Source organism: Saccostrea echinata, unplaced genomic scaffold (assembly GCF_033153115.1).
Source record: "Saccostrea echinata isolate AGI-Se365-2 ecotype Australia unplaced genomic scaffold, CSIRO_AGI_Sech_v1 ptg000002l, whole genome shotgun sequence".
Taxonomy (NCBI): domain Eukaryota; kingdom Metazoa; phylum Mollusca; class Bivalvia; order Ostreida; family Ostreidae; genus Saccostrea; species Saccostrea echinata.
In genome coordinates, this window is record NW_026889751.1 from 12,169,713 (window position 1) to 12,183,427 (window position 13,715).

General features: G+C 35.7%; 3 protein-coding genes across 3 annotated transcripts; 2 read left to right on the top strand and 1 right to left on the bottom strand.

The window, feature by feature from the left end:
* The first annotated feature begins 2,876 nt into the window (after positions 1 to 2,876).
* On the top strand, positions 2,877 to 3,776 carry LOC133178047 (nuclear speckle splicing regulatory protein 1-like). Its single transcript, XM_061312814.1, has 2 exons — positions 2,877 to 3,490; positions 3,692 to 3,776. The coding sequence occupies exons 1-2, from the start codon at positions 2,877 to 2,879 to the stop codon at positions 3,774 to 3,776; spliced, it is 699 nt and encodes a 232-aa protein (XP_061168798.1).
* Positions 3,777 to 3,917: 141 nt separating this feature from the next.
* LOC133178049 (uncharacterized) lies at positions 3,918 to 4,975 on the bottom strand. The gene is made up of 3 exons (XM_061312816.1): positions 4,959 to 4,975; positions 4,284 to 4,917; positions 3,918 to 3,968 (listed from the first exon to the last, which is right to left on the bottom strand). The coding sequence occupies exons 1-3, from the start codon at positions 4,973 to 4,975 to the stop codon at positions 3,918 to 3,920; spliced, it is 702 nt and encodes a 233-aa protein (XP_061168800.1).
* Positions 4,976 to 5,011: 36 nt separating this feature from the next.
* LOC133172906 (aldehyde dehydrogenase 1A1-like) lies at positions 5,012 to 13,715 on the top strand. Its single transcript, XM_061307744.1, has 14 exons — positions 5,012 to 5,151; positions 7,207 to 7,311; positions 8,228 to 8,368; positions 8,464 to 8,590; positions 10,251 to 10,312; positions 10,541 to 10,669; positions 11,071 to 11,184; positions 11,622 to 11,724; positions 11,982 to 12,166; positions 12,263 to 12,427; positions 12,596 to 12,753; positions 12,921 to 12,995; positions 13,155 to 13,194; positions 13,376 to 13,715. Exons 1-14 carry the CDS (start codon positions 5,101 to 5,103, stop codon positions 13,406 to 13,408), a joined length of 1,488 nt encoding a protein of 495 aa, XP_061163728.1. The 5' UTR covers positions 5,012 to 5,100; the 3' UTR covers positions 13,409 to 13,715.

Sequence of the window (13,715 nt, forward strand, 5' to 3'; positions counted from 1 at the left end):
GATTCCTGGTTTTTCTCTTTTATATTAATAATTGTAAACAAAGAAATTAGACAGCTCAGTGCATTAAGCAGATTCATTTTTGTGTTGCTTTATTGAGAATACTCAGGTTGATTTTAACATTAAAAAAGTAAAGTTTTATACCTTTGATAATATGAATTAATTCCGCCAATTAATTGCAATGTGTATTTGTCTTGAAAGCATAATACTGTCTTAAAAGCATATTAGTATCTTTTTAGTCAGTTGTAGAATATATATATATATATATATATATATATATATATATATATATATATATATATATATATATATATATATATATATATATATATATATAATTTCCTTCAAAATATGTGTATTGATAACGTCTTTTGGATGGAAATCTATTGTGAAACAGTTTGTGAGAAAGTTCATGTATCTTAAGATCGATTTTCCGTTTTGGTTTCTAGTACATGTTTTTGTATTCACAATAAATGTTATCTACACTCGTTGCGTTAATTAGTAATCTATTATGTTTTTTCATGAAAGTATTGAAAGTATTAACTGTGCCAAATAGCCTACATGATCTTAAAGACTTTGAAAAATACATTGCAGAATAAAGAAATACTATTCATCACAAATGAAACTTTGATATTACGTCATTGCTAATCACATCTAAATTGATAAATTGAAAACCTAAAACCTGTTCTACAATAAGTCTTTTTACTTGTTTCACTAATCCTTTGACTTGCATGCTGTCTTTTCTGATTTTTATTTGAAAATTATAAGTACATGTACACGACTTTAATTTTACATGTATAATAAAAATCAGTAAACGAAAATACTAACAAAAATATATGTATCTGGACTTGCAGACTTTAAAAAACCTCTTTTCGCATAAATTTCTTCCCAAAATTATTTTTAAACAGGCTTAAATATGCATCATTCTTTGATTTCAGACATATTAATGAATTTGTTATATAAAAGACTTTAATGAGAGGCTCATGGCGCCACATGCTCACCTGAGCGTTTTATGCTCAATTTGATACATATTTAAATTATAGAAAACTATGGAATCAAAGTACCGTCAGGGTAGGCTAAGTCGGTAGGGCACTCTCTCCGCTGTTAGGAAGTCCTTGGTTCGCACAATTTTATTTAAACAAAAAAAAAAAAAATGGGTAGCAACTGTTCCTTCGCATAGCGCGCGACACTTTTCAGTGAAAGTTGCAAGTTTTCGGATGAAACCTTAAAAAATGAGTTTGAGCCCCTTCACCGGTATCTAGTGACGTCTCAATCTTGCAAAATTTTAACAATCAATCAATCAATCCTCGCGAGTTACCCAGGTACGATGGAATGCATTTGGAGACAAACACTCAAGTGCGGAGTTTACTGTCCTATGACACCGTCTAGTTTTTTTATTCGTTTGTCAAATTTACCAAGTCAGATTTTTTTGGAGTGGGTAGGAACCCCAACCCGCCCCTCCCTTGGAAAAATTCTGGATCCACTCATGGGACAGTGTGACACATTTAATATATATCAGCTGCTTCTTTATTTTAAGCTTGTGGATACGCTCTTATCTATATTAGGCATATATAATATAAGCGCATTTATATAGATAATTGATTATCTTAACTGGAAAAAAAGAAGCAGATATCAGAAAACCTTGATAAACTGAGAAAGTAAGACCGATTATCGTATTAGCATGGATTAAAACAATGTCATGGTGTCATCTTTTCTTCTCTTTGTTCAAAGAATCACCTTTTGGAGTCCAATAATAACACAAAGCAGTCCCATAATATGTTAGGACTGAATTGAATTTCTTCTATAATTCAGTTATGGGACTATGGCTGGTACCTTTGAACTTGCTTAAGATTATATACCCCATACGTTCAATATAAAAGAAATTGTCAGATTGTTTCCAGTGCAGTCTGACTTTTTTTATTTAAAATTTCCATTACTGAAATGAGACTTAATACAGGTGTCGAAGTCACCAAAAGTCAGACCTGTATGAAAACGATTTTTTTAACTAAGGATGGGATATATCATATAGATGGGATCACAACTTATCTGGATAAGTGTCACTGAGGCTTCGTGACAAGTAAACTTTTCCATTGTCAAGACAATTCCAAATCATACTACTCTATGCTAGGAAATTTCGCTCCCGTTTATTTTCGTCCCTTTTGCGCGCTTTGTAAGTGGGCGATTTTTAAAAGGGGCGAATTCAAGGAAGACAGCATTATCTCCTACGCATAACTCATTTACTGTGAGTGGGCAAATTTTAAACGGGCAAAACTTGGTTGAAGTTGTGATTGAGCGAAGATAACACGGGGCGAAAATGTCCCTATATAAAGTATTAGCTCTGGGTCGTGAATATTGGATAAGTAATCAGCATTCTTGATATAGGTGTTTCCCGCAGCACCTGACGTTACTTATTTTTCTTTTAATAAAAATCTTAGACAACGCTTTCATCTACCTAAAGGTGAAGTCTCTTTTATTGCATTGGAAGTAATGACAATGTAAAGGTTGTAGATAGAAAGAGAGACAAAAAATGACCGCCAAAAAGAGATAGATTGCCTGACAGAGAGTATGACAGACTGGTAGACAGAAAGAATGACAGACTGACAGACAGAAAGAATGAAAGACTGACAGACAGAAAGTATGACAGACTGGCAGGCAGAAAGTATGACAGACTGACAGACAGAAAGAATGACAGACTGGCAGACAGAAAGTATGACAGACTGACAGACAGAAAGAATGACAGACTGGCAGACAGAAAGTATGACAGACTGACAGACAGAAAAAAATGACAGACTGGCAGACAGAAAGTATGACAGACTGACAGACAGAAAGAATGACAGACTGGCAGACAGAAAGTATGACAGACTGACAGACAGAAAAAAATGACAGACAGAAAGTATGACAGGCTGGCAGGCAGAAAGTATGACAGACTGGCAGACAGAAAGAATGACAGACTGACAGACAGAGAGTATGACAGACTGGCAGACAGAAAGAATGACAGACTGGCAGACAGAAAGAATGACAGACTGGCAGGCAGAAAGTATGACAGACTGGCAGACAGAAAGAATGACAGACTGACAGACAGAGAGTATGACAGACTGGCAGACAGAAAGAATGACAGACTGGCAGACAGAAAGAATGACAGACTGGCAGACAGAAAGTATGACAGACTGACAGACAGAAAGAATGACAGACTGGCAGACAGAAAGAATGACAGACTGGCAGACAGAAAGTATGACAGACTGACAGACAGAAAGAATGACAGACTGACAGACAGAAAGAATGACAGACTGGCAGACAGAAAGTATGACAGACTGACAGACAGAAAGAATGACAGACTGGCAGACAGAAAGAATGACAGACTGACAGAAAGAAAGAATGACAGACTGGCAGGCAGAAAGTATGACAGACTGGCAGACAGAAAGAATGACAGACTGACAGACAGAAAGAATGACAGACTGGCAGGCAGAAAGAATGACAGACTGACAGACAAAAAGTATGACAGACTGACAGACAGAAAGTATGACAGACTGACAGACAGAAAGAATGACAGACTGACAGACAGAAAGAATGACAGACTGACAGACAGAAAGAATGACAGACTGGCAGATTGAAAGTATGACAGACTAAAAGACAGAAAGAATGACAGACTAAAAGACAGAAAGAATGACAGACTGACAGACTGAAAGTATGACAGACTGGCAGACAGAAAGTATGACAGACTAACAGACAGAAAGAATGACAGACTGACAGACAGAAAGAATGACAGACTGACAGATTGAAAGTATGACAGACTAAAAGACAGAAAGAATGACAGACTGACAGACAGAAAGAATGACAGACTGACAGACTGAAAGTATGACAGACTGGCAGACAGAAAGAATGACAGACTGGCAGACAGAAAGAATGACAGAGAAAGAAAGTCAGTCATTGAGACGATATAGACATAGATTGATAGACACTGGCAGACAGAACTAGAGAAAGAGAATCAGACATTAAAAGGGTGACAGGGATTGACAGAGAAAAAGAGACACAGTGAGATTGACAGACAGACGGAAAGAAATACAGAGACAGAATGAAAAGGAGATTGGTAGAAAGAGAGATATTGATAGACAAAATAATAGACAGACCTAGAGACAGATTCACATAAAGACAAAAAGAGATCAGACGTTGACAGACGCAATAAAAAAGTGGCAGAGAGAGAGAGAGAGAAAATGACGGACAGAGATATGAGATTGAGAGGCAAAATATAAGACAAAGAAAGAGATATATGCCATGTTTTGAGTTACTGCGAGGGTGATATGTGTCATGTTGTGAGTTTCTGCGTGGGTAATATGTCTCCTGTTTTGAGTTTCTGCGTGTGTGATATGTGTCTTGTTGTGAGTTACTGCCTGGGTGATATGTGTCCTGTTTTGAGTTACTGCGAGGGTGATATGTGTCCTGTTTTGAGTTACTGCATGGGTGATATATATGTCCTGTTTTGAGTTACTGCATGGGTGAAATGTGTCCTGTTTTGAGTTTCTGCATGGGTGATTTATATCAGATTTTGAGTTACTGCGTGGGTGACATGTGTCCTGTTTTGAGTTTCTGCGTGGGTGATTTATATCAGATTTTGAGTTACTGCGTGGGTGACATGTGTCCAATTTTGAGTTTCTACGTGGGTGATATGTGTCCTGTTTTGGGTTTCTGCGTGGGTGATTTATGTCAAATTTTGAGTTACTGCGTGGGTGACATGTGTCCTGTTTTGAGTTACTACGTGGGTGATGTGTGTCCTGTTTTGGGTTTCTGCGTGGGTCATATATGTCTTGTTGTGAGGTACTGCCTGGGTGATATGCATCAAGTTTCCGAGTTTCTGATGTGTGTATTTTTGAGTTACTGAGTTCGTGATGTGTGTTTTGGTGTACTGCATGGGTAAAATGTGTCCTATCAACACAGTGTCAACTTTGTCAAAATTGTCAACATACCACGCTTGGGGGCACATCATATATTATAGAATCATCTGGTCAGCCATACAAACATTCGACCTATCAGTCTAAGATAACAAGTCCTCCCTTAAACAGTTAAACTGACTGCCGGTGTCTGCATCACTCAAGGATTATTTTCGACATGGAACAATTTCCACAACCTATACGTAAGCCAGAGATTAAATACACGAAGGTAAGCATATAATTTGTGGATTTTTAAACTGTTCCTCAAACTGTAAAAAAAAAAAATCCGTTCAGGACGCCCATATCGTAGAATTAAAATAGAATGTGTGTTAAGGCCACGATAATTGACAGCTCAGATGTACGACATGTTTATCTTATGATATTTTTACTATACGGGCAAGGACACTTGAAAGAAGCGTAATGGATAGGTAGGTCAAAAATAAGAAATAACTTTTCGATCTATGACTGGTGTATAGCTTCCCACAGGCCAAGGTCGATAAGTAGAACTCGGCATATATACTGTGTATGTAGCACACATACGGTGTATCTTATTCTGCAGAAACAAGGTCTTGTGTGACGAGATTTGCATGCAAGATTTATTTTAAGGTTACTAGTAATATGTTGAAATGCATGTTTACAGATTTTAGTTTTTCATAACTATATATTTATATATATATAAAACAGGGTTCTCCATGAGCTATTTTACTGTGTCGGCCCAGACACAGTAAAATTTTCCCCGACACAGTTACGATTCAAATTTTATGCGTGCGACACAGTAAAAATTTTGCGACACAGTAAGATCTGTGATAATCAGAATATTAGAACATAAATTCTCTCCAACTGAAACTTTTATCAAACAAATTTCAATTTTTTATTTATCTCTTAATTAGGGCACTTTGTCTTGCTTCACCTTGCATAATCAATATATCTCCTAGACCATCGCTGGACTTTACGTGTGAAAGAACAAAGACACATAATTTGTTTCCACACTTCTATATAACCGTACAACTGCTTATTGCATTTTAAAATATTATTTATAAAATTATTATAAATATATGCCTTTGCACTTAAGAACCAAGTCTTTAGAATTATGTTGGCACAGTGACTGTGAGTCAAACATCGTTACGATGGTCACGATACCGTAATCATTTTATTGATGTGAATGTATTGTTTAAGAATTCAAAGGCACCCCATAAAAATATTTCACTATTCGAGTTTCTTTTTTTAAATTCGTAAATTCGATCAACTGACAAAAATAACGGCAAATTTACTTTTAGAGTGTGGAAGTAGATCGTTTTTATCGACCAGAATTTCCTCTGCTCTTCAGAGCATGTGTGAAATATTTAGTTAAATATACATTGTATATACAAAAATATCAAGGTTTAATATACACGTACAATTTTTAGACAGTGATACAAGTATATTATTTAAGTGGTTTTTTTTAATATCATACTTTTTTTTTAAGTTGGGGGGGGGGGGGGGTAACAGTTGTTTTTGTCTTATAGTACATTGTACATATGTTCATGATTATATGGAAAAATTCTAATTGTTTTAAATGCCCATTCCATTAATTAATTTTTTATTAATATATACGATCATACCATTGTGTAACGAATTGGTGATTCAAAAAAGTTGTGTGTGTGTGAGGGTGTATGTGTGTGCTTTTGTAATATTATAATGAATAGTGGTTCGGTTGCGAATTTGATCGTGAAAATACCGCGAATATTAGTGGTTCACGTAAGTCTGCAACACAGTAAAATATCAATGTATGTATGTATGAATGTATGTGTTAGGGGGAGGGGGGTGTTTGAACTCGTTTGATTGAGCCGCCCCATCGATCCCTCCCCCTCTCCCTCTCAGAAAAAATGCACACGAAATGAATGCACAATATCATTTCGTCATTTGTTGTCAGCCTTCGTCTTTAGCATGTTTTGGGGCATCTTCAAAAAACCTTGACATTATAAAGATTGTTTAGAGTTGGCTAAAGAAATGACTGGCAGCATTGCGATTCTTGAGTTATTACACGTAATGTTCATGTTAGTTGCATCTAGGAATGATGCTACCAGCGACATCTACATAAAACGAATTCTGTCTGGATAAGCCATCGTGTTCAAATTTTGAAGCTGGTTTATTTTCAAAAGACTCTTAGTCCAAATTGACCAGACCTATAAAATGGCGTAACTTAACTTTTTTAAAATTCATTATTAGTAATGAATTACAAAAGAAAACAAACATATATACATATTTATAAAAATAGTAAAGCTGTATTTTTTTATGGTTTCAGCTGTTCATAAATAACGAGTTTGTAGATTCTGTCAGCGGAAAGACATTTCCTACCATCAATCCCGTCAACGGAGAGAAAATCTGTGATGTATCCGAGGGCGACAAGGTAAACTTTAAGACCATGTAGAGAAATTCTTTAATGTGAAAAGTGAAGATAACGAAAAGTAATCATACTAAAAAATCAGTGAGCAGAGCAAACATGGACCTCTGAAAACATCAGAGGTGGGATCAAGTGCCATGGAGGAGTAAGCATCCCCGGTCACAACCGCCGGATAAAGGGAGAAATCCGTAGTCAATTCAGTATGAAAATAATGGCCTAACAATTTGTATGAAAGACGTCAGTCAACATTCGACTAACGACGGATTTTATTTGAAAATAAGATCATTGTATCGACCATAGATGGAATTTGCAAAATGTTGAGTTTAAACAAGATTGTATGTACCCTTGTATCATCAACTTATTTTTCACTAATCTGCCTCTTTTTAGAATTTTTTTCTTACGAAGAACATGTTTTTTCGTATCGAGTCAACTGGGAGACATATATCTCATGCAGGTGATAATGGTGTATTGCTACAGGAATAAGGGAAAATGATGTTGTTTGTTTTCTAATTTAAAAGAAAAAGATTGGGGGGGGGGGGTCACATATTCATTTTATGATAAGTATAATCATTTTTATTTTGTAATGTCTCTTGTCATGATGAAGTTTCCTTCTTTGTCTGGCAATATGACTTTTTCCGGGTCGTTTTTATTTAAGTCATCTGAGTTCTCCAGAAGGAAAAAATAATGAATTGTTTCTAATTACATCAAATAAAGATTTGCTAAATGACCAGTCTATGCACCAAGGTTTTTCAGTCCCCGTAACTCTATCTTCGCAAGCCAAGGCTTTTCGGTCTGATGCGATCTCCTTTTGTAGGAAGCTTAGAGTACGTACCGAGAAATCGTAGCTTGCGACGATATAAACGATCGTACGGTTGAAATTATCCTTGCTCACTAACTCAAATGTTCCCCCTCGTTTCTTTAGGCAGATGTAGACAAAGCGGTCGAGGCTGCAAAAGAAGCTTTCAAACTTGGATCACCATGGCGACGTATGGATGCCAGCAAAAGAGGTGCTCTGATCTACAAAATCGCACAGCTTATGGAGAGAGATGCACAGTATTTGGGGGCACGTTTTTTTTAATACATCCACAAAAGAGGTAACCTTCTTTTCTGTTAAAAAATATCCACGAAATGTACTATGATGTCTGTATTTGCTTACAGAGTCTTGAGACCTATGACAATGGAAAACCCTATATGAACGCCTACGTGGAGATGCTATTCTCAGCAAACATTTTGAAATATTTTGCCGGTTGCGCCGATAAAGTTGGTGGGAAAACAATACCTGTTGGTATGGATGGTCATCAGCTATTTATATTTTTGCTTATACACCCCTACTAATGTTATTGTGATTTAAATTCAAGACACGTGGTGTAGTTGACCCATTCAAAGTTATAGGGTAGGACCGGTTTTATAAATAAAATTGGCAGTAAACAGGAAATTGCTATAGTCTGTTTCTTATGAAAAATGTGTTTCCAGCTGACCTCTCTGAGAGATTTTCATGATTTTAAATAGATAGGGGCGGGGGTGGAGGTGGGGGAGGGGGTATTAAAATCACAATCTACTTAATCTTCGCTTTTGTGATAATTTACGGCGAAAATTGGAGCTCAGTAGTGACTTTTTTTTTTTTCTAAAATCGCCCAATAAGCTGTTAAAAAAATGTGTAATATCTTTTACAATGAACCTTTGTTTACCTTATATGGCTATTGTTATTAATGCGCATAGGGGATCTTACCACGAACAATTGACCAATCGTTGAATGAATAACAACGTTTACTGGACAACTCCATGTTTACATTTTACTTCGAACACGTGGTTCAGGTCAATCTACGATCGATATTAAATGGATTGTAAAAACCAATTAAAAAAAACTGTTTTTATGAGAAAAAAAAATACAATGATTAGAAACTATGAAAGATTTCACGGGCGTTTGCAATTTGTTGTTACGTTGTTAACTAGAAAATGTATATAATAAAATGTAGTCTGTGCCACGTTCAGAACACCTGCACTTCAAGGTTAAGGAAAACGAGCAGCATCTCTTAGGCATCTAAATAGTTAAATGGGCAACAAAGTTTTTTTTTACATTACAATACCCGTGATCACAGGGAACCCACCTGACAATTGCATTCACCGATAGTACAACAAAGGAATACAGACGCTTACAGTTTGGTTTTAAGAAAGCTAGAATTCCACGTTTATTTAACAAATGTTTGTAATTGTGAGCATGGAAATAATAGAATAAAAATGGACAGATTACTTTTCATCTACGAAATGCATGGAAATTTTTTTGTGTCTTTCCGATCGCCTGTAGATTTGGTTTTTTTCCCCAAGCGTAAAATTCCTGTTAGTATCCGTAGTAACCCACAATCCAATTCAACTCATTCAGTTGATTTTTCAGTTAAAGCCATGTTGGTACCTCATTTGTTAATCTGACGCCAAAAATATATAGTCCCAGTTTCCATGCAAGTATTTTTGTCCAAAAAGAAATTTTAATACATAACTGCAGAAAATAATTTCATGAGGAATACTTATTGAAGTGTGAATGCGTTCAAGAGAGACTGAAGTACATTTCTACAGATATTATACAGTGGTGAAAACTGAAACGCAACATAACTTTTCTGTTTACATGTCTCTATGTGGAAGTCACTTCCTAGCCACATTTCCGTGAATAATTTACCTCATCTCGCTGTAGTCTTGCTAAATCTCGCCAGAGCTACTTTCAGAGCTGCTCTGAACTCCTCGAGTTTTATAATTTGGAGAACATCGAAAAATAAAAGGTTCCGAACACATTAGTAGGGGTGTTATATTCTGCTTGGACTTTAAAAAATCGGCCGATGTTTAAAGGGAGCCGGTTTTCAGAGGACCGGTTTGGAGAAGTATCACCGTATCTTGATCTGATTGCGTATAGTCAGGATTTGTTTTTCCAAGTAAGGTTTCCTTTCTCTCTACAGATGGAGATTTCATGTGTTACACAAGACATGAACCTGTAGGCATCTGTGGAGCAGTTATTCCGGTATGAAAAGAACCATGCATAAGTGTAATTGATTACAGCACGACAAGAAGCAACATTACTTCAAGCTCATCTCATACATGGTCCAACTACTTTCATTATTTAAAAAAATGGAGAGAAACTAATTTAACACTGTCGGAAAGTCACAAGAATGTAAATACAAACTTTAAGACACACTGAACGAACGGTCTTTTAAGACATTAAAAAGACTAATACACAGTTTACTTACAGTGGAACTACCCTGTGGCCATGTTTTCTCTAAAACTGGCTCCTGCCTTGGCCTGTGGCAATGTGATCGTGTTCAAACCGGCAGAACAAACGCCACTGACGGCGCTCTACATGGCGTCCCTCTGTAAAGAGGTAGAGTTGAATATTCAAATGTATACAATTAATTCATATTTAACAGAAACAAAGACATAAATTGTTAAGACTGTATGCTTTGATTTCATGAGTGTTTGAAGCTCAAGTTGTACAAGTTGTACATTGTGATTCTAGCTTTGTTGAAAAAGAATATCTTGTTCGAAGTTTAAGGAGGCTGGGGGGTCAACAAATTAACCATCAGATTTAACTTAATTTTTTATATATGATATCTTAAGCTGTCAACTATCATTTGGCCAACAAAAAATTCATACATTTTAATTTTAAAATTTGGTCATTTTTGTATATCTTTTTTGGAGTTCTTCTTCTAAAGGAGATCAATATAGTCTGAAAATGGCCACAACCACCCAGCCCTCTTAATAAAACAAATTACAATGTTGTAGGCTGGAGTTCCTCCTGGCGTTGTTAATGTTGTTAATGGTTATGGTCCTACTGCTGGTGCCGCCATTACTGGTCACCCTGAGGTGGACAAGATCGCATTCACTGGATCAACAGAGGTGGGAACATCTGATACATCTTAAGTAGCTCTCAGTGTTTTGCATGGGGCAAAGGATTTTAACATTGTGATATAGACCTACATTTTTTCTGGCATTAATATTACAAACAAGCAGTACGTATACTTCCAGTATAAAGCATGTACTGAACCTCTTGTTACATCTAAAGAAATAAAAATTGGGTATACAAATAATACCCCTTCTCTCTCTCCCTCTCTCTCCACTGATACAATCTAACTCACCCGTTTACAGTCAAACCTCGTTATCTCGAACTCGATGGGACGAGGAAAAACTGTGATATATCCCAGGATTCGAGATATTAAGGTTAAAATACATAAAGAAAATGTGGCTGGGACTTCCAACCCACATATCTATGGTAATCGAGATATCGATGGCCAATTAAGATACCGAAGTTCAGTTCTTGTTTTTTCATCTTTTAGGTTGGGCAGATTATACTACAGGCGGCTGGCGCCACGAATATTAAACGCACGACTTTAGAGCTTGGAGGGAAAAGTCCAAACGTTATCATGGACGATGCTGATCGTTCGTACAAATTCTTATTACTTATAAAGTAACGATAATGACTCCGTGAAAATTAAGCACAAACACTTATAATGCACTGGTGTTTGTCTTTTGTAATCAATAACTAGTAAAATTTCTTTTCTAAAACCATTTAAAAAAGTTATATCGTATATATTAGTATATATAAAGATATTATTTACACGAAATAGAAGAGCTTATTCTTGGCAGATGTAGATATCTAAGTAACCGGTTATCATTTAATTTTTTTCCTTTCCTAGTTGAGTCGGCCGTAGCATGGTCCCATGAAGCCGTGATGACCAATATGGGACAGTGTTGTGTTGCTGGAAGCAGAACTTTCGTCCATGAGAAGATTTACGATCAGTTTGTGGCAAAAAGCAAAGAAATGGCAGAAAAGAGGACATACGGAGATCCTTTTGAGTTTTCTACAAAAAATGGACCACAGGTACGCTGTGAATCCTGTCTCTGATTATAACTTAAAGTCACGTGATATAAAACAAATACATATATAGCATATTTTATATGCATATCACTCCTGTAGGTTGATAAAGACCAGTACGAAAAGATTTTAGAGTTGATTGAGTCGGGTAAAAAGGAGGGAGCTAAAGTAGAATGCGGAGGAGAGGCTGCAGAGGGTAAAGGATTTTTCATCAAACCGACAGTCTTCTCAGGGGTTACCGACAACATGAGGATTGCCAGGGAAGAGGTATACTCATATTTTTTTTCTATTATAATATTACATTTGTATTGGAATGTTTTTTTTTTAAATAGTCTTGCTCCTTTATTTTTGTTACGGACAAATTTTGCTAATGATATTCAAAAGGACGTTCTTTTAGTAGTGAACACTTCATAGATTATCAATATGAATCTACAGATTTTTGGACCAGTTCAGCAAATCTTTAAGTTCAGTACACTAGATGAGGTGATTGAGCGAGCCAATGACACACAATATGGTCTGGGGGCCGCCATATTTACCAGAAGTATTGATACCGCCATGATGTTTGTACAGGGGGTCAGAGCAGGGACTGTTTGGTATGGACTGTAAATTATACAGATACATATTCCATGTTTATTGTCCAATCAAGTGTAGTTTTTCTAGAGGTGTATATTAACTTGTATATTAACTTGATAAAACATAATTTATTGTTACCAGTTTTATTTCATTTTTTATACATTTTTATTTATTTTTATGCTTACAGGGTAAACTGCTACAATGCACCAAATTACCACGCTCCATTTGGAGGATTCAAAATGTCTGGTATTGGAAGGGAAATGTGAGTTTGTCTCCAGAGTTTTTTATTCCTTAATAAAAACTTAATCCCTTTAATTTCCAAAGGAGACATTACGAATTATTAATAGACAAGTATACAGAGTACACGAATTGAAGGAGTCAGAGTGATGTTGAATCTCAATGCTATCTTCTTTATTTGCAGGGGTGAATACAACCTCAGTCAGTACCAGGAAGTCAAAACGGTAACAATGTCTCGTTTTCTTTTTTAATTAATTATTTCTATTTTTAAATAGTAATTTCATTTTTTATATATATATATATAGGGTCAAATTTCATGATTTTGTTGGTTATGTGTGAGAATTTAAAATAATATTATTCTGTAGTACCCCTTATTTGCTAAAATCGGACTCCTTTTTCTTTCAGGTCATGATAAAGATTCCCCAGAAGAATTCTTAAAAAAAGACAGTTTTCAACCCATAAACTCAAGTGATCAGAATCAATATATATTTATCCACATATAGGAGTAAATTTGTTTCTGTATAATTATGAAATCTGACTAATTAATTACAAGAACATCTTTTTTTCTGATTATTTTACAATAATGATACCATGATGTTATGATATGTATAAATCATTTGCTTTTTACACATTTTTTTTATTGTATAATTTACAAGTACATGCAACCTGCACTTTACAAAAAAAAATCGTGCCGTTTATATGGAGCATGATGTTGCATATTTAAATCAATAAAAGCGAAACATTC

Excerpts from the sequence above, each read along its gene's own strand:
- LOC133178049 (XM_061312816.1), bottom strand. Across the intron at positions 3,969-4,283 it reads TGACACATATCACCCTCGCA|TTCTGTCTGCCAGTGTCTAT; the intron begins GTAACTCAAAAC and ends CTCTTTCTCTAG.
- LOC133178047 (XM_061312814.1), top strand. The coding sequence starts at position 2,877 with ATGACAGACAGAAAGTATGACAGGCTGGCAGGCAGAAAGTATGACAGA. Across the intron at positions 3,491-3,691 it reads GACAGACTGACAGACAAAAA|ACTGGCAGACAGAAAGTATG; the intron begins GTATGACAGACT and ends AAAGTATGACAG.
- LOC133172906 (XM_061307744.1), top strand. The coding sequence starts at position 5,101 with ATGGAACAATTTCCACAACCTATACGTAAGCCAGAGATTAAATACACG. Across the intron at positions 12,428-12,595 it reads TGAGGATTGCCAGGGAAGAG|ATTTTTGGACCAGTTCAGCA; the intron begins GTATACTCATAT and ends ATGAATCTACAG. Across the intron at positions 13,195-13,375 it reads AGTACCAGGAAGTCAAAACG|GTCATGATAAAGATTCCCCA; the intron begins GTAACAATGTCT and ends TTTTTCTTTCAG.